The following is a 21,333-nucleotide window of genomic DNA, read 5'->3' on the forward strand; positions in this document are numbered from 1 at the left end:
TATACATGCTTGCAAAGAAAAGCTGAGACCTTGTAAAAACTATAAACCATGACTACAAGATGTAAGAAGTAAAATACAGCAGAGGCAAAGGGAGACTAGATGCAAAAACTCCTGATGCAGACAAACCTCACCCCTTTAGCTCACAGTCTGGGCTTCCTGGTTGTGAAGGCAAAGAGGAGAAATAGGATTATGTGGTGGGTGATCTTCTGGTTGTAAGACACATGTCATCAGTTTTTCAGACACGAGCATTTTTCTTGTTCACCGTAATAAGAATAACTTATTCCAGGGGATTTGTAGAAGAAGCCATAGCCACATAAGGAGTGATGTCCCCATGAATTTTTATAGAAAAGAAGAAAGTATTTCACCTATGTCATTTCATACACCAGCCTTTGGAGAACAGGGAGGGAATAATGTTAAAAGCAAGACATTTTTTTCTCCCAGGGGGGCAGGGAAAAGGGAGTTTGAAACTTCTGGTATATTTACTGTAGATAGATGCTTATTTTCTTTCGCCCCACTGACCTGTGGAGCAGTAGAAAGATGTAAAGATGTCTAGTAAAGGGTAGCATTGTTAGCAGTCGGAGGGGATAAATGGAATTTTTGTGGCAGGATGATATTTGCAAGACTGATCAGGCCGCTGGGAGGTTTTTAAATATGCCAGTTCCCTATAACAGGAAGATCAGTCTCTGTTTTAGACAGCATATCCAATTTAGTAAATTATTATTATTCCGTCAAAATTAATGTGAACAATTTTCTCTTTGAGGCTTTTTCCATAGGTGATGTTTTCCAGATGGGCTTTGTGTAAAACTCTTAATGTTTTGTGTTTTCTTTCCTAGAGAAAGAGCCTTTTCTGACATGTCTTCATTTCTTTCTCTTTCCCTCATTGTAGGAAAGAGAGCCCCAAAGGCAAAGGAGAAGAACAAGAAAAAGAAGAGGAAGCTGATAGAAAGAGCCCAGGAGCAACACAGTGTCTTCCTAGCTACAGACAGAGCTCATCAGTAAAATAGGAGACATGTAGGTTAGATTTTGGGGGATTTTTGTTTTTGCAAAAGTGCACAAAGCTACTCTCCCCGCCTGGACACAAATGCTGCCTTGACCAGTATTTGTTCCCGGTAATGTTGTGAAAGGAGGAGCCACGAGCGTGGTCTCTGTTATTTATGCTTCAATTTGCATCTGGAGACTGTGAAGGCAGGAGCTCACGGCCTGAATCGGTGGAAGAGGGAGTGGGTGGCCAGCATGTGCCTTGGCTTCACATGCACGGAGGGAACGTGGCACCATGGAGAGGCAACGGCCGTGAGGCCCCAGACCACCACTGGAGAACAGACTTGTGCATATTTATGGGAAAGAAGACACTCCGCAGGCAAAGTGCTATTTCACCTGTGACCTTGATTTCTCACGTTGTGTATTTGCAAGGATAAATGTATGTGGATATCTGCTTTTAGCTGGGGGTATGCTCCAGGGATTCCTGCTCAGTATCACATCAGCTCCAACATGTACATAATCTGTGGGGCCATCGATAAACCTCTTACTGTATATTTATGCCTTCTTTCCTGTAACAAGTCATACCTGATTAATATTATGTCACTTTGTTTCTAGATGTTCCTAACCACCGTCCAGTAAATGACTTCTAGTTGTGCGAATTGACGGATGTTTCGTTGCCCCTTGAAATGTAACTTTTCTTGGAGGGCTTATTTCTCATTGTAAGAATAGGATAAGCTAGTTTGTACATAGGCTCAAATGACCAGTGTCAAAGAATCTGAATATCAGTAGAACTTCCCCACGCCAGCTCTCCTCCTACAGATGAAGCAGCATGTGTCAGGCAGAAACTAAAACTCCCTTTACGTCTAAGAGGTGATGACTTTATGAAACACAATTGAAAACGCGAGGAATTACATGCAGTCCCTTCTAGTACTCATCATGCAGTTTCAGAGGCTAGAGAGATTTTCAAACTTTTGTTTCAAGCTTCAATATATATACATATTTATCTAAAGCCATCCCTGACTTACCAGGACAGGGTACCTACCAATATTCTTGGGTCACTGTAGAAATTACCATCGTGAGACCATGCATAGAATTTGAGAAGAAAACAGTATGAATTCCTGTAACTGCTGCTCAGATCTTAACAGGTCTCCTTTGAGCCAGATCCGTATCCTCTCCAAGACAGAAGAACACGATGGAGACTTCCCTGGGGACTTTTGGAGCAGTTGTTTCAAAAACATCATCATACACTTGAGGAAATCAGCTCTCAGAGAGCTTTGAATTGGCTTCTTCTATAAAAGCATCATTATCTTCCTGGCTAATTCGGACGAAAATTAAAGCAAAAAAATGGTTACAGATGTTTAAGGAAAAAAAAAAAGCAAGGTAAAGCATTTTTTCTCACCTTGCATTGGCAAAACTACCTCTTCACCATTTTTGTTTTGAGTCAAAAGCATCTTACCAGTGAGTATCAATGTCCTATACATCATTATGAGAATATTGTTGCTATGAGATAATAAGCCATATATGAATGTTGTACACAACTTTAGGGTTTGCATTTAATCCTAAAGTGCTCACCTCGTTCCATGTCTATTTACACTATATTCCTATTTACTAAGTGGGGAAGGGGCTCCTTTATGTAGTGCTTCATCGTTAATAAGTCAGTATCTGTTCTGTTTCTGAGATGTTCTTTTCATGCATTAAAAATCTTCAAAATTATTGTTTGTGGAAGTTTTCTTTAGAGGTACATTTAGAGCAAAAAGAAATACTTTAACAACTCTATCCCTAAATAATGATCCTTACAAAAACACAAATGTTACCAAAAGGAACTAAATAGTTTAGCTATACATTACACTAGAGTGGAATGGAGTGGTTAGGCAGTGTGGCTCTAAAATCTCTACTCCTGAGTTCTAATCTAGACTCTGAGAGTAGCCTGGGGCAAATTATCTCTCCAGGTCTCTGTTCCTCATCTGTGAAATAGAGGTAACAGTAGTTATCTACCTGTAGGCCTATGTTTTGAGGATTAAATTAGGTAAAATGTGTAAAGTATGGTCAGCACAGGGTATATACTAAGTGCTATCCAAGTTACCTGTTATTAATTGCCTCTGTTCTTGGCTAATTATTTCAAAAACACTCATTTCTCTCTATATTTTTGAAAATTTCAGTTCCTTTCTATCTATTGCTTGATGCCTAGGCATCATTTGCCCCAATTTTTATTCTTTTTTTTATTTTTATTTTTTATTAAAAAATTTTTTTAAACATTTATTATTGAGAGACAGAGACAGACTGTGAGCAGGGGAGGGGCAGAAAGAGAGGGAGACACAGAATCCAAAGCAGGCTCCAGGCTCTGAGCTGTCAGCACAGAGCCGGATGTGGGGCTCGAACTCACGAACCACAAGATCATGACCTGAGCTGATGTCGGACGCTTAACCGACTGAACCACCCAGGCATCCCTGCCCCAATTTTTATTCTTATGGGAATTGATTTACAGCTGATATATAATCTTCCAATTGTAAATAAAAGATTCTTACTACAGTATCATTTATAGCTTTCTGGGAATACAAAGAAAATCTCGTGGTTTTCTATAAGTAGCTTTACCATCCTATATTTATATGATATATATAAATATAGACCATATGAAACTGGTTCCCCCCTCCAATATTTTCATGGAGCTTAGCATCTGTAAAAGTAAATGATGGAATCACAACTTTGTCAATTAAGTTTAGGTAGGGAAAATGGGTGAAGGGAGTCAAAAGGTAGAAAGTTACACAACAAATATGTCATGGGGAAGGCAATGTATAACATGGCGACTATAGTTACTAATGCTATTGCATATTTGAAAGTTTCTAAGAGAATCAATCTTAAGTGTTCTTATTACAGAAGTTTGACAGATAAGCACTTAGGAAAAGCCATTTCTATGAATGTCTTTGTTCTTTTTCAAGATGCTAATACCAATAATTGTATGCATGGAATTTTCATGTTTTGCTAGAAACATGTGGAGAAAAGATAGCACTTAGCCTCAAGTGTGTGACTCCTATAAAGGTGATGTGTGATTCCTCCTCCAGCTTCATATTTTTTTCTTTAGAGGAGAGCTGTGAGGAGAAAGAAAAGGGCATCATCTGTTCATGTTAGAGAAGTTTGTGCATAGTAGATATTACTTGATAATATCATTAGACAAGGTAGAATTAGTAACCCTGAGAATGTATATCTTGACCAATCTCATCATCTTCCCTCTTCTTTCAAAAGGAATAACTATTTCACTTATGCATCTGACCCCCTTCCTGTTACTTTGGGGGATCTTCAGTATCCACTTCTAGAATTTCTTCAGCCCTTCCTCTTCTCAAGTCACCATTTCATCAAAGTCTTCACGGTCCACATTTCTGAAAACGTTTGTTCATTAATGGCTTGTTCCCTTCTCAGCGATTTCTTCCCACACCACCACACTATCATTGTTCTGACAAAGGGAGCAGTGATGTTCCCCTTGCTAAACACAAGGAGGACATTTGCCTTGATCTTTTTGTATGTGTCCTGTCTGCTCTTTCCACCAAGTTTAACTTTGTTGTGCCCTTTTCTCTAGGAATTTCATTTCTCATTTGGCTTCTATGACAATCTTAACCAGGGCATTGTACTTCTTCTTAGTCTTTCCAAGTTCTTTCTTGGCCTAAATTAAAAACACTGACATTTCATAGGTGAACTTACTGTTTAATCTTTTAGTCTTCTCATTTCCTCATTTTGCTTGGGAAATATGATCTTATGGCTTCACATACCATCTGTATGCTCTTGGTTTCCAAAACACATATTGGTCTCCAGGTCTTCGTTAACAATTTCCAATCCTCAACTAGAGATATTGACTAGGGAGCCCACACTTCCCTCAAGCTCAGTGTATCTAAAACTGAATTTGTTACTACCTCAGTCAGGCTCCAGTCAAGGAAATAAACTAGTCAACGTATCTCAAACAGGGAGTTTAACAGTGATAATTGGTTATACAGGTAATAAAGGAGGTGGGAAGCTGAAGTGGGAATGACAAGACCACCCAAAGATTAATAATAGGAGGAAGCCACTATTACCCCTAGGGCAACCTCTTCCTGATAACAGGAAGAGATCGAGTTTCCAGAATCTAGAAGGCAAGGCCACCCAGCTCAAGCTAGAACTACAGCTGAAGCTAGAGCTGCAAACACAGAAAAAGATGGAATGAAAGACAGAAAGCTTATCTGGTAGGAGGAAGCTAAAATGTAAATCTGGTCACCCTGAGAAATGCTGCCTGAGGCAGAGGAAAAAACACCCTGGATTCTCCTAACCTTCGTATCTCCAGTCTTTTACCCACACCTGCCATTGCCCAAAGCTATCTGGAAACTAGGGAGCCTGAGTAATGTAGTTCTCTGTGACACTGAGTGCAACAGAAGGACATAGACCCAGGAGCAATGAGCAAATGGTCAACATAATCACTGACATCTGCCCCCAAAACAATTCCTCTTCCTGCCGTCCCCATTTAGTAGTTAATAAAACCTTTAACTACATAGTTGGTTACATGAACACTCTTGTATTCATCATTTATGCCCATTGTTTCCTACATCTAATCAGTTCTATAGTGAGCCTACCTCAGAAATCTCTCTTGAATTTCTCCCCATGTCTTGGCTTTCTTTGTGCTATGGCTGTGCTAAGTTCTCTTTGTATCTCTTGTAGACTGTTTGTTATCCTAAATATTCTTACCTCCAGCTTCACTCCAGGTATTCATTTGTACTTCTACTACTTCTTTTCCTGTTAATATATTGGTGGGCTTTATAGAATAAAATCTTGAATCTTTTATATGAAACACAGTAACCTCCTAACTTCCTTTACCCACTTATCTTGTAGGGATCATGAAAAGACTGAATGCATTGGGATTATCATTATTATAAAATCATCAAGGGTTCCTTTCAGGTAAACTCAGACATGCATACCATAATGGTTGATACCCTTGAATCATGAAGGCAGAGATGTAAGGGCAACTATGGTTTTAAAAGTAGATGGTGGGCCACCTGGGTGGCTCAGTTGGTTAGGTGTTCATCTGAGGCTCAGGTCATGATCTTGAGGTCCAGTCTGTGGGCTTAAGCCCCACGTCAGGCTCTGTGTTGACAGCTCAGAGCTTGGAGCCTCCTTTGGGTTCTGTCTTCCTCTCTTTCTGTCCCTTCCCTGCTTGCTTGTGTGCTCGTTCTCTCACAAAATAATAAGTAAACACTAAAAAAACCCTTAAAAGTAGATGGTGAACACACAAAATCTGAGAGGTCAGTCTGAAAACTGTGTCCAAGATTTAGACAATTCCCATATTAATCTAAGACAAATCACTACAATAAACTGCCATGTGCCACCTCCCCCAGCTTCAGAAGACAGTGATTGGTGAACTAAACACAAGCCTTAGAAACCTTCCCAACAAAGGTGTTCCAAGGAAACATTGCTAAGAGATTGAAGTTGCCAAGGGAATTATCCTCTCTTTTGGATTCCCAGGTCCACTTAATGCCTGAGATGGTGATAACTGTCTTCTCTCAGAAACACTCTCTGGAGTATTCCACTAAATAGTTTTCAAATATTTCCACTAAGACACCCTTAAAGACAGGAAAATAAAGTTGTAAGTCTGGGATTAGAACCTTTATTAGCAGACTAACTCCTCCTCAGGTTTTTAACCTCAGTCTCTGTGGCAGCATGCTCTCCACGTGCACATCCAACCTTTATTTGATTCTTTCTTTCTTCCCGTTGCTAATTTAGTTATAAGACTCTGTCACAAGGTCTGTTTTTGAGAAAAGGGGTTAGCAAACTTTTTCCATGAAGGCCCTGAGAGTAAACAGCGGGTTTTATAGGACAAGTGGTCTTGGTCACAGCAACTCAGCCATGCGACTGTGGTACAAAAGCAACCATAGACAGTATGTAAACAAGTGGGTGTGACTATATTGCAATAAAAATTTATTTACAGACACATAAATATGAATTTCATAGAGTTTTTGTGTGTCACAACATAGTATTCTTTTGATTTTTTTCAACCATTTAATACATGTACAATTGTTGGTTTGCCAACCACACAAAAACAGGTGGCAGTCTGGATATAGCATAAAACCTGTGGGTCAGTGAACTATCCTTGCAAATTCTGTGAAAGACTACCTCTAATTCTGCCTCTGAAGGAGTCCAGTAAATGTACTGAAGGCCTATGCCATTTAAAACCACCTTGTATGTGGCTAAGTCTCAAAGTTCTATTTCCACTCTTGATTATCTAACTCCATTTCTAGTTTTCTCTCTTTATTTGCCATAGGATATCATATGTACTTTGGGCCCAAACCTAAAGTGAAATAGTAAAAACTCAAAAATCAAAAAAAAAATTTTCTGCCTAAGTTTTCTCCTATTTAACTTTTTCATTGGTATAAATAGCACTACTATCTTCTAGTGTACCCAAGCCCCTGCATCCTGATGGGACAAACTTAGACTTCCTCTTTATTCCATCTTCAACATCAAGAGCTCTTCCTCATTTTTCTGTAATGCGCATCTGTGGTGTACTCTTCCTTTGTTCTAATCTATGTGAAATAAAGCATTGGACTAATTTTAAATGCAACCAAGAAAACTCTTTTTAAAAATGATTGTTTATACCTACTGGCATCTTTATTTCTGGGATCCATAATTCCTTAATTGTGTTGCCCATTATCTTAGTTTTTCTTTCCATTGGAGTGTGCCTTCCATTTCCTGCCTTAGCCTATGAAAATTGAGTGTGCAATGAATGCCTTCTAAGAACAAAATTTGGTAGGCAATGATTGCAGTGCCCCTGCCCTCCAGCTTGTTCATTTGGAATGAAAGATGATTTTTAGACTAACGTTGTATATCTTCTTGAGCTCCTCTACTATGGAGACCACAGAACAGGTTATGTGGTAATGGAAGGGGTGTCAAGAAAGGCATCTCTGGGAACTTTGGCATGAGGTCTGGATGCTGAGGATATGAAGATATAAAAAGGATATAAAAAGGGAAAAAAGTAGCTCTGACACTGGAACCAGCCAGGACAAAGGCCCTAAGGTGCAAACAGGACAGCAAGGACCAAAGTACAGACAAAAGGGAGGAGTTTTTAGAGTATAGTCAGGAGGAGCATGGAACCAATATAAAGTCAGGAATATTCAAAGGATGGGTCATGAAAGCTATGGCAAAAGCTTTAGTCTAGGTGCTTGGAAAAACCACTGGAGGATTTAATCAGGGGAGTGATATGATTTGATTCCTTTACCCTATTCACTAGGGGTGCTGTGTGGAAGGTGGGTTTTCAGAGTTAAAGCAGAGAGATAAATTAGCAGGTTATTTCAGTAATCAGATGAGAATATGACTTGGGCTGGTGATGGCAGTAAAAAAGGGGAGAAATGGTTATATTCAGGACAGTTTGGCAGAAGAGCCCACACACTTGCCAATGAGTTGGACGTAGTCGGTAGTCATGGAAGAAAAAAAAATGGAACTGAATTATGTCCCCTAGGTTTCTTGCCTTATGCAATAGTATATATCAGGAAGGTGAGGAAAACTGGGGAATACGTAAATCTATTTTTCATAGGATAAGTTTGAGATGCCTGTTTGATATTTATATGTTTGATATCTCTAAATCTGGATTTTAGGCAAAAGTTGAGATCTGGAGACATATCCAGTGGGGTATATCAGTGTATAAATGGCACTGAGCACCAAGGATGCACATGGGCTGATGCAGAGAGAGAATGTAGAAGGAGAAGAGACTTAAAAGCACTTGAACTTTAGATATCAACCAGAGAAGGAGATACCAGTAAAGGGACTTGAAAAGGTGTCCTGGGAGAAAAACTAGGAGCAGGTAGTTGCTAACAGTGACAAAGAACTTGGATTTAAAGTTTACATAGTTTCCTTCCCCCTCATGTTAGAATAAAAATCTAAGAGAAGTGAAGGACAATTAGGAAAAATTTGTAATAATTGAGGAGTTTGGTCTTCTCAAATTGTTTTCCTCATTGTACACTCCAAGAGTGAAACTAACCAATACCTTATAATCTCCTTGAACGTGTTTTCAATGTAGAAAGACTTTAAATAAGTCAATGCTCAAAAAACTTTGGAAACTACTCTTTACACAAATGTGATAATGATACTTAATTTCAGGTTACTATATCACCTACCAATTTCATCTACATTTATGATGAAATAATTATCTCAATGACCTAAGAAAGAATTTTCCTTTATTTCTTTCAAATTTAATAAACTATATCAAGTGAACAACAAGCATTTTGTGAATTATAGGTCCTTGGGTTTGTAATTTTCAACAATGAAGATTTTTTTAAAGTTGTAATTATTGAGGTACTTTTATAACAGCCCTCTGATGTAGGACCGTACATGTTTGAACAGAGTTAAGTATTACACACACATACATAATCATGGTATTTAACTGGAAAGCAAGAGAAGTGTTAAAGTACTTTTTTTCAGTGTTTACTATGTAAAAGAGAATAACTAAAGTTCTAACTACTTTCATTACATTTTGAAATTAAATAAATATATTTTTAATCTTCTTTCCCATCACACATGCTTCTTTCAAATTTGTTCTTTCCTATATATACTACCTGGAAAAACTAAATTTGACAGAAACACTGATTGCATACTCATAACCAGTTCTCTCCTTTCTGACCAATCATAAGCATCCCATTTCTCAGTATTCTTATAGCTGGGTGAAGCCTTATGATTGATTTTAACCAATGGAATTTTGGCTTAAAATTATGTGTATCACTTCAGAGCTAGGGCATTTAAGAGCATATATCTGTTCTGTCTCTTTTGGCTGTCCATAAAGGTAGACCCACAAGATGAAAGCAACCTATATCTCTGAGTCACTGCATGGAAAACAGTTTCCTTCCGTGGTTGCCAAGCCTTAATCATACTTTGCATGAATAAGAAATAAACCTTTACTGTATTAACTACTGAGATTCTGGGGTTATTTGTTACCTTACATGGCCTGGCATTACTCTATAGTGCAGTTTCCCAGTTTACTTTTTCTTGGGATTAAGAAACTATCAGGGTGCTGAGTGGCTCAGTTGATTAAGCATCTGGCTCTTGATTTTGGCTCGGGTCATGATCTCACAGTCATGGGATTGAGCCCTGCATCAGGCTCTGTGCTAATTGGAGCACAGAGCCTGCTTGGGATTCTCTCTCTCTCTCTCTCTGCCCCTTCCCCTCTTGTTCTCTCTGTTTCTCTCTCTGTCTCTTTCTCAATAAATAAACATTAAAAAAAAACCTATCTTACTTATTAGTTGAAACCTGATCAGCAGATCTATAAAAGCAAAAAAGTCAAAAGGATATTTGACCAAAATAATTGACTTGCTTAGGTTTAGAATTAGAACAATGACATATACTTTTAGTGAAGTGTCCCATTTTGATGACAGAGATTGACTACCATTCTGATGGTAGTATAATAATTTGTTGTCAAACTTTTCCAAGGATTCACATAATATTATTAGATAGTCAAGGTAGCACGTAATCTCTATGGGTTTTTTTCCACACATCTACCCTATGCCACAAGACTAGGCAATCTATAAAATGCTATTAGTGGATGGTCAACTAGATGGTGAAATAGGAGTCTTCTTAATTCTCCTCCTCCCACAGACACACTGAGTGTACAGCTAAAGAGTAATGACCTCTGAAAGAGATCTAGAAACTAGCTGAGTGACTCCCACACATTGGGCAAATGAGGAAATATCCACACTGGAATGGGTAGGGAAGACTAAGACAGACGTTCATCACAAACCCCATTCCCATGATAGCACCATAAAACCAAGAGGGAACTCCAAACTCCCAGTGTCTCCATGAGAAGGGAAGGGTTTTGACCCATGTATAGCACCCCAACATTTGTTTTTGGAGAGGGAGAGAAAGAGAGAGAGAGAGAGAGAGCACAAGCAGTGGAGAGTCAGAAGGAGAGGGAGGAGAGAATCCTAAGCAGGTCCCCACTCAGTGCAGAACCTGATGCAGGGCTTGATTCAATGACTGTGAGATCATGACCTGGGCTGAAATCAAAAGTCAGGTGCTCAGCTGACTAAGCCACACAGGCACCCTTATAGCACCCCAACTTTTAAGACTCCTGTTCTGTTGAGGAACAGGACCTCTAAACACTTATCTCTGAAAGCCGGTGAGGCTTGTGTCCAATTGTTAACTGTTGTGAACACTCACTGTGGCTATGTCCCTATGGTTCAGTGCAGAGGGAACAGGCAAAATTGCTCATCTCCTAGTGTTTCCCTGAAAGAAGTCCATCTATATACATTAAAAGCTGCTACCTGAGTGCTAAGCTTCTAATTTAGCACACATCTAGGGTCTATCTGTAATCCTCCCTGGAGACCACAGGAACCACGACACCTCCCTTGCCATCTTTTTGTAGCCAGCTACAAGTCAGCAGTATTTTCCTGGAAGGAGCCTGTACACATGTCTGCACCTCAGGTTTTGTGCTGTCACCTGAGGGACAGGTCCCTGGATTGCCTGGATCTGATAGCCAATGGGACTTCCATTCATAAATCCCACAGAACTGTAGCAAACAAAAAAGAAGTTCTCAATTGGCTATTCTCTCAGGGCTCAGTGCAGAGGAAACAGGCAAAAATGCCCATCTCAGTCTTTCCCAAAAAAGTGTTTATCTACATACTTTAAAAGCTCTGCCTAATGGTCAGGCTTCTAATTTAGCATGCATTTAGGGGCTGGCAACAATCCTTCCTGGAGATGAGAGAAGCTAGTGGACACTTTATCTGCCTTCTCCCTCTAGCCCACTCCAAGTCGTCAGTATCTCCTTGGAGTATATACATGTCTGGGACCACAGTTCTCATGACTGTTGCATGAAAGACAAGCCTCCAGGTCTCTGGACACTGATATCAAATGGAGCTTGCACATGTGACCCCACAGAAATGTAGCAAACAGAAGCAGCTCTTAATGGGTACAGAAGCAATCCCTTCTCCTACCACGGCTATAACTCCCAGCACAGAGAGATGAGGCAAATTTGGATACTTTCCCAGCTTCTGCCTGAGGGTCCAGCTTCTAATGAACCTACATTTAGATGATGAATATGATTCTCCCCTTTGGACACTGATGGGCCTTGGCATACTTTCAACTTCTGGGAGAGACTAAGAACAAAGAAGCCAACTAGGACAATCACAAATGTTTGAGAGATAATCAAGAGCTTGGGCTGGGATAATTGACAAAGTTCATCTCCTAGAGAAGACTTTTCTGTGAAAACTGGGAGAGATGGCTATTTTACCTAATGTGCAGAAGCCAACACAAAAAGTCAAGGAAAATAAAGAAACAGAGGACTATGTTCCAAAAAAAAGAGAGTAAGATAAGTTTCCAGAAGCAGGTTTGAAAAAATAATTTTAAGTTTATTCATTTTTGAGAGAGAGAGAGAGAGAGAGAGAGAGAGAGCGTGAGCAGGGGAGGGGCAGAGAGGGAGACACAGAATCCAAAGCAGTTTCCAGGTCTGAGCTGTCAGCACAGAGCCTGATGCAGGGCTCAAAGTCACAAACCACGAGATCATAACCTGAGCTGAAGTCAGATGCTTAAATGACTGAGCCACCCAGGCGCCCCTCCAGAAGCAGATTTTTATAAAATGGAGACAAGTGGTTTACCTGATAGTTCAAAATAATAGTATAAAGATATTCACTGAGGAGAGGAGTGCAATGAATGAACAAAGTGAGAAATTTCAACCAGTGGAAAATATCAAAACATACCAATCAAATCAAAGAGCTGAAAAATGCAAGAGTTGAACTAAAAAAAATTCAATAGTGGGGTTTAACAGGAGACTAGATCAAACAGAAGAAAGGGTCAGCAAACTTAAAGACAGGGCAATGGAATTTATCTAATCAGAGGAACAAAAAGGAAAAAAGAAGAATGAAAAAGCTTAAGAGACTTATAGGACACCACCAAGTGTACCATTATATGCATTATAGGGTTCTTAGAAGGAGAAGAGAGAAAGAAAGGGCAAAATGCATATTCAAAAAAATAATGGCTGAAAACTTCCATAACATGGAGAAAGAAATATACATCTAGACCCAAAAAGCCCATAGAGAACCAAATAGGATGAATTTAAAGAGACCCATACTAAGAAACATTATAATTAAATTGTCAAAGGTTATAGATAAGGAAAGAATCCTAAAAGCAGTAAGAGAAAAGCAACACATTATGTACAAGGGAACCACCATAAGACTATGAACAAATTTTCAGCAGAAACTTTGTAGGCCAGAAGGAAGAAAGATGATACATTCAAAGTACTGAAAGAAAAAAAAAAAACACCCTGCCAATAAAAAATACAAAGTTGGCTAGAAAAGAATTGAAGAAGAGAGAAAGCAGAAAAGGAAACTAGAGGCCAATATTTCTGATGAACACAGATGCAAACATTTTCAACAAAACACTAGCAAACTGAATTTAACAGTACATTAACAAGATAATGAACCATGATCAAGTAGGATTTATTTTAGGGATGTAACATTTGCAAATCAATGTGATACATCACATTAACAAAATGAAAAATATAAAGCATCTCAATAAATGCAAAAAAGCTGAAAAAATACAACATCTTTTATAAATAAAAACTCTCAACAAACTAGGTAGAAGAAATGTACCTAATTTAATAAAGGCCGTAGATGACAAATCCACAGCTAATATTCAACAGTGAAATGCTGAAAGATTTTCTTTTAAGATCAAGAATAAGACAAAGATGTCCACTCTCCTAATTTTACTCAACGTAGTATTGGAAGTCCTGGCCAGAACATTTAGGCAAGAAAAAAAAAGACATCCAAATCAGAAAGGAAGAAATAAAATGGTCTCCATTTGCAGATGGCATGATGTTATATATAGAAAACCTAAAGAGTCCACCATAAAAACCCTGTCTTACCTAATAGACAAATTCAGTAAAGTTGCAGGATAAAGATCAATATACAAAAATGAACTGTGTTTCTATACACTAACAATTAAAAATAAGAAACAGAAATGAAGAAAATAATCTCATTTATAGTAGATCAAAAAGAATGAAATACTGAGCTATAAATTTAACCACAGAGGTAAATGATCTGTACACCTCTGGATATTGATGGAAAGAAATTGAAGAAGACACAAATAAATGGAAAGATTTCTCATGTTCATGAATTTGAAACATTAATAATGTTAAAATGTCCAGACTATCAAAGTTCTCTGCAGATTCAATGCAATCTCTATCAAAATTCCAATGATATTTTAAATAAATAGAACAAACAATGCTAACATTTATAAGGAACCACAAAAGACACCAAATAGCCAAAGCAATCTTGAGAAAAAAGAACAATGCTGGGGGCATTACACTTCTTGGTTTCAAACTATATTACAAAACTGTAGTAATTAAAACAGTATGAAGTTGGCATTAAAAAAAAGACACTTAAACCAATGGAACAGAACAGAGAGCCCAGAAATTATCCTATGCATTTATAGGGAATTTACAACAAAAGAGCCAAGAATATACAATGGGGAAATTGTCTTTTCAATAAACGGTGCTGAGAAACTGGATTGCCACGTGAGAAAGAAACTGAAACCCCATATTATGTCATATATCAAAAAATATCTGAAAATGGATTCAAGACTTAAATGTAAGCTCTGGGACTGCTAAACTCCTAGAAGAAAACATATGCGGTAAGCTTCTCAACATTGGTCTAGGAAGTAATTGGATATTTGACACCAAAAGCAAAGGTAACAAAAACAAAAACAAACCAGTAGGACTACATCAAGCTAAAAGCTTTTGCTCAGTAAAGGAAATCATCAACAGAATTAAAAAGAAATCTATGGGATAGGAAAATATTTTCAAAACACATATCAAATAAGAGATTAATATCGCAAATATATTAGAAATACGTACAACTCAATAGCAAAAACAAATAACCCAATTAAAAAATGAATAAAGGACCTCAACAGACATTTTTTCCAAAGATGATACACAGATGGCCAAGAGGTACATGAGAAGTTGCTCAATAAAACTAATATAAGAAAAATGCACATGAAAACCACAAGAGATGTCACCTCACACCTGTTAGAATTGCTATCATTTTAAAACTAACAAACTAGAGATAAATTCTAGGGAAGATGTGGAAAAAAGGAAACCTCTGTGCACTGCTGATAGGAGTGTAAATTGGTTCAGCCACTATGGAAAACTGTGTATGGAGGCTCCTCAAAAGTTAAAAATAGAACAATCATGTGATACAACAATGTTACTTCTGGGTATATATTTGAAATGAAACAAAATCACTTCTGAAGGAGATATCTTCACCCCCATGTTCATGGCATTATTTACAGTAGCCACGACATGGAAACAACCTAACTGTCCAATGAGGGATGAATTAATAAAATGTGTGTATGGGGTTGCCTGGGTGGCTCAGTCAGTTAAGTGTCCGACTCTGGCTCAGGTCATGATCTCACAGTTCAGGAGTTTGAGCACTGCTTGGGGCTCCATGCTGACAGCTCAGAGTCTGGAGCCTGTTGCAGATTCTGTGTCTCCTCTTTCTCTGCTCCTCCCCTGCTTGTGCTCTGTCTCTCTCTCTCTCTCTCTCTCTCTCTCTCTCTCTCTCTCTCTCTCAGAAATAAACATTAAAAAAGAAAAAAGAAAATGTGTGTATGTACGAATTTTTAATCACAAAGGAGAAAGAAATCCTGTCATTTGACTACATGGCTGGAACTTAAGGACATTACTGTAAGTAAAATAAATCAGAAAAGACAAATATTTGCAATCTCAGTGATATGTGGAACCTAAAAAAAACCCCTGAACTCCTGGAAACAGAGAATGGGCTGGTAGTTGCCAGAGGCAGGATCTGGGGGAGGGGAAGGGGAAATAAATGAAGGTGGTCAAAAGGAACAAAATTCCAGTTATAAAATAAGTTCTGGGGATATAATATACAGCATGATGACTGACTATAGTTAACAATACTGTACTGTATATTTATAAGTTGCTATAAGAGATCTTAAAAGTTCTCATCACAAGAGAGAAGTTTGTAACTACAAGGAGATGGACATTAAATTTATTGTAGTAGTCATTTCACAATATAGACACATAGCTGTTACATTGTACACCTTGAGATGATATAATCTGTCAATTATAATGCAATAAAACTAGAAAGAACAAAAATAAATGTTGAATAATCAAGAAGTTAATCCCAAGTGAACTTTAAAAATCTGTCACACTCATTTTAATTAATGTATTCCAAAACCTAATATCTTCGTAATCTCCATTAAAATGGTTCTTATAACTCCCCCCAAATCCCCCAAAAGCCCACAATGACATATCACCTCACTGGTCTTAGGATGGCTATTATAAAAAAGACACAAGATAGCAAATGCTGGCAAGAGTGGGGAGAAAGAGAACACCTGTGCATTGTCTGTGGGAATGTACACTTGCAGAGCTCAAGGTAAAACTATACTGAGCTTCCTTGATGAGTTAAAAAGAGATCCACCATATGATCCAGAAATCTCACTTCTGGGTACATATCTGAAGGAAACAAAATTATTCTCTTGAAGAGGTGTCTGTACTCCCATGTTCATTACAGCATTATTCACAATTGCCAAGCTGTGGAAACAACCTAGGTGTCCACCAACATGGACATGATGAAAGGATCAAGATGTGATATCCATATAAAGTGAAATGCTGTTCAGCCTTACAAAAGAATAAATCCTATCATGTGTGACAACATGGACAACAGGGCATTATGCTAAGTAAAATAAACTCGGGCACAAAAAGACAAATACTGCATAATATCACTTATATGTGGACACACAAAAAAATTAAATTCATAGAAACAGAGAGTAGAAAAGTAGTTGCCAGGGGTATGGAAAATAGGGAGTGGTTAGTAAAAGGCTACACATTTTCAGTCATGAGATGAGGAACTAATGTATATCATGGTGTTTATATGGATAACATTGTATCATATAGTTGAAATTTGCTAAGAGAGTAGAACTTAAATTTCCTCACCAAAAAAAGGGAGGGCATTAGATATGTGAGGTGATGAATTTGCTAATTAACTCTATGAGGGAAACCCATTCATAACATGTATGTATATCAAATCCTCATGTTGTACACTCTAAATATCTTAAAATTTTGTTAATTATGCTTCAATAAAGCTAAAAACTGCTGTTAATGATAGCTTATATTTATCCTTTGTTAATGAGGTTAATCTTTGACTGCCATATCATATCACATATCACATTACTGACCACTCAGCCCACAAAAGACATCTTCATCCAAATCCCATCTATTATGGACTGAATTATGTCCTCCTAAAATCTATATTTTGAAGCCATAACCAACAATATGACAGTGTTTGGAGGTAATTAAGGTTAAACGAGGTCATAAGGATGGGGCCCCAATCCAGTTAGACTGGTGTCCTTATAGGAAAAAGAAGAGACAACAGAAGCGTGCATGCACAGAGAGGCCATGGGAGGATACAGTAAGAAGACAGCCATCTCCAAACCAAAGAGAGTTGCTTCAAGAGAAACCAAACCTCCTGACACCTTGATCTTGGAATTCCAGCCATCTGAACCATGAGAAATAAATTTCTGTTGTTAAACATATAGTCTATGGTATTTTGTCACACAGCTGTAGAAGACTAATACACCATTCTTCACCAGGTTGCCCTTGGCATCATCTCCTCCATGTAACCTTATCTAAATCACCACTGATACCCTCCTTCTCTGAATTTCTACAGTAAATGTAACTCAGGACTTAATATCACTTTTAAATAAAAGGCTATAACTTTGTTTTTCAATAAGCTAATTATTTTTATCTCACTAACTGGTTGTAAATCCCTTGAGATGAGAATCCATGGTCTATATCCCATCTTTTTATTCCTCAAAATTTCACGTATTGTAGCTATTCAGTAAAGGATTCTGTTAATGGCCCGGTATTTTCTTTCCGATTTTTAATTATTAAAATTTGAATCAGCCCATAATCCCAAGAAGAAAGTGTTTAGAACAGATGGGCGAATTTTTACATTATTTGTATAATTTTTCAATTACATTAAATTTATCTTAAAGATGTGATTGTTATACTATAAAGTACTTCCTATCATATATCTAAGATAATTGTGTGTCTGTGATTTTGCTCAATGTTTACAAGGGGAACAGGGCAATTTATCTGTTTTAATTAACTCATAGTTTATCAGATTAGTTCTCAATTCAATGTAATTTGCAAAGTGACACTTGGTCAAAGTTTTAATTAGGGAAGTAAAACATCTGTTTTAAGTGTGACACCTTTATTTTTTGATGAACTAAGTGACTTGGGATGAATAGCTATGGGTTTCTTTTACAACAAAGAGCAAAAGTGGACTCATCCATTTTCAATCAGGAGCTATACTCAGAATTATACTGTAATAGTTTGAACACTTTTATACACATATTCATTTAGAAAAAGAACAGGACTCTGTATGTATATGTTTCTCTGTCCCTGTTTGTGTCTTTATGTGTTTCTCTCTGCCTTTTTCCTCTCTTCTCTCTGATCCTACTCCCGACAGCTTTGTCCTGTTGGTCTGTGTCTGTCCCTGAAAACACAAATCATTTTCTCTTGGATATACAGGCAAAATACTCCTGAAAGTTCTTGGTGTTCTCTAGTTTGTTCTGAAATTACATTATTAAGAGCTTACTGAGCAAAACTCAACATTGATCAAATGGAAAAAGGAAGCACCACTAAGTTACAGCTCCAAGCAAAACCACTTTATGAGTGTGTGGCTGGACTGCACGTTAATGACACCAGTGCCCAGGTGGCCAAATTTATGTCCACCCTCTTGATCTGATAATACAGAGCAGAGGATGAATTGGTAATGAACCAGGCTGAAAACAGATGGTGACTCCATGTGTGTTTGCTGCTGAAAACCTACAAAGGGGAAACATTAAATATGTGTCTTTAGATTTAAATTAGTGCATTTCAAAAACACAGGCTGTTGAGCTTTTGAAAACAGGCTGGCTGAATGTGTTTCATCTTATAGGTTTGAACTCTGATGCATTTTGTGGAATAGCAACAGGCAAAACGAATGGTATGTTAGTTACCCTTTCTTTAGCTCCTCAATATCAACGGTGCTCCACTGTAATTAGGTGCTTGTGTGCAGTTCTTTGTCATTAAATTTGCTACACCCTAATTAGGAAAGTTAGAAAATTCAAAAGACCACCATCTAAAAATTGGCACCAATTATTAAATATATTTTCTCAGATTATATGATTTATTTTTACTCCACAATACTGATTGAGTTTAGTACTGACATGATTTGTTTTAAAACATTTTCTTGATATACAAACAGTATAAATGTATAAAATATAAAATGTATCAAAACATAGAACATTCTACTGGCTGTATAGACACTTGGGCTGTACTGAGATATTTATTTGGGTCTGAATCTATCCAGAAATGATAATTTCTTTGATTTGCATTTTAAGACAAGTAAAGCTGGTTCTTCAATGCCAACCCAAACACATCCCAGAATAATTTGAGGAAAAGCTACCACAAACTCACCCTATGATTCTGTGAGAGCCTTGGATGATTTAATATAAAACTACATAAAAATGAGTATAGTTGAAGGTTGGGTAAAGTTTATAACAAGTCCAGAATTTGGCCTGGACTCCGTAGACAATGGAGTTACAGGAAATGGGAGCCCAGATAAAAGAGGGATAGGAGTGGTTTACTCCCCACCTCACATCTTACATCTGCTCTGCATAAATCTCTGGGCTATTATTACCTGAGCAATTTCTTCTGTGTTCTTCCAGGTAAAACTCAAACTGTCCAAGTTCAAGGTGGATTTGATTTAGATCTTGGACATGCCTGAGTTTACCCAAAGTGGCAGAATTTTTGAGTGGAGCCAATTTTATACTACTGTGTGAATTTACTTCTTAAATATAATCTCTCCCTTCCTTTTGGTTTAGTGGTGGTAATGGTGGTGGTAGTGATGATGATGACTTTGGGAGGATTTACCATACTTTTTAAAGCTTTTATGCAAAGATATTAAAATCTTTATCAAGTGTGCTCACCAAGGAAATATGTTGAATGGCAGTTATTTTCACAAGCCTAGGAGAAAGGGGAACATGAGATGCTAATGGAGTCTTCCTAGAGGGTCCTGATTCTACTCCCTCTCTCTCCTAGCTTCCTGCCCTCACTTTCTGCCCTTCATATTTTGTCTCTTTCTTTCTTACTGCTCCCACCTCTCTGTTTTCCCTTCATCTGTCTCAACTTGAGAAATACAATTTAGGGAAAGTTATGGTCCATGGTTTTTGTTGGAAATTATATGTTATTCAAAGCAAAACAAACTCAAAAAGAACAATAAGAATCTTTGCCTCTTGTCACTGTTTCAAATGTGCAAAATACCAGAATTAAGGTTCTAAACTGTCTGAAAGTCTGAGCAGCTGGAAGTGCAGGTTCATAAATTATATAATAGGAATAGGAGGACTTGATGGATTGATTCTTCATGATGGTACTTCTGCTCTGTGATCCAAAAAACCACTGGCTGCTCCCATTAGACTGAACAATTCAAACTTGTAATTGTATCATAAATTCCCTGAAGACATGGATCTTGGGTTTTAATCATTGTTTTCCACGTCATTTAACACAGGTCTTTGCATATATCAAATAATATTTCTACAGTGATTCAAAATGTTTATATATATGACAAGTATAATATGTAGGCATGTAGTATAAAAATTAAAAATACACCTATAGGGGCGCCTGGGTGGCGCAGTCGGTTGGGCGTCCGACTTCAGCCAGGTCACGATCTCGTGGCCCGTGAGTTCGAGCCCCGCGTCAGGCTCTGGGCTGATGGCTCAGAGCCTGGAGCCTGTTTCCGATTCTGTGTCTCCCTCTCTCTCTCTGCCCGTCCCCCGTTCATGCTCTGTCTCTCTCTGTCCCAAAAATAAATAAAAACGTTGGAAAAAAAATTAAAAAAAAATACACCTATAAAATACATTAAAATTTTGGTTCATACAAAAATTGTGAGGTATGACAAGCAAGCAGTGATATGCCCATTTGACACTACAGAGACAGAAACGGTATGAGTGATTTTATTTCAACCCCATGGCTCTTTTTACAGCAGGCTATCAGATAAAATATTTATTTAGTAATCCTTGAATATAAAATTTGCAGCCAAATGGCCTATGAAAATGTCTGACAAGGGTTTCTTCCTGGACTCAATGGCTATCATAACTAAATTGAAGACATGTTTCTCTTCTCTTCTTCAAAATTTGGACATCAAAGCTTGGCTCTGTGTAATTTAAATAATTCATACAAAGCACTTGTAAAGCATATTTAACATCAATGTTGAACATGAAATGTCCAGCAATTTTACCCACCTTAAGATAAATAAGACCTGAGTTTGCACACACCTTATAAATTCTCAAAACACACATGCCACT

General features: G+C 37.8%; 1 protein-coding gene across 1 annotated transcript in view; it reads left to right on the top strand.

The window, feature by feature from the left end:
* Positions 1-1,373, top strand: part of RSPO2 (R-spondin 2) — an 89,601-nt gene extending 88,228 nt beyond the window's left edge. Inside the window, exon 4 of the mRNA XM_047089003.1 lies at positions 887-1,373. Within this exon, the coding sequence (XP_046944959.1) occupies positions 887-999 (113 nt within the window). The 3' untranslated portion in view covers positions 1,000-1,373. The remainder of the gene's footprint in view (positions 1-886) is intronic.
* Positions 1,374-21,333: the final 19,960 nt, after the last annotated feature.

Source organism: Lynx rufus, unplaced genomic scaffold (assembly GCF_022079265.1).
Source record: "Lynx rufus isolate CCGP_SWC_20201006 ecotype Redwood Valley unplaced genomic scaffold, mLynRuf1.p SCAF_26, whole genome shotgun sequence".
NCBI classification, from domain to species: domain Eukaryota; kingdom Metazoa; phylum Chordata; class Mammalia; order Carnivora; family Felidae; genus Lynx; species Lynx rufus.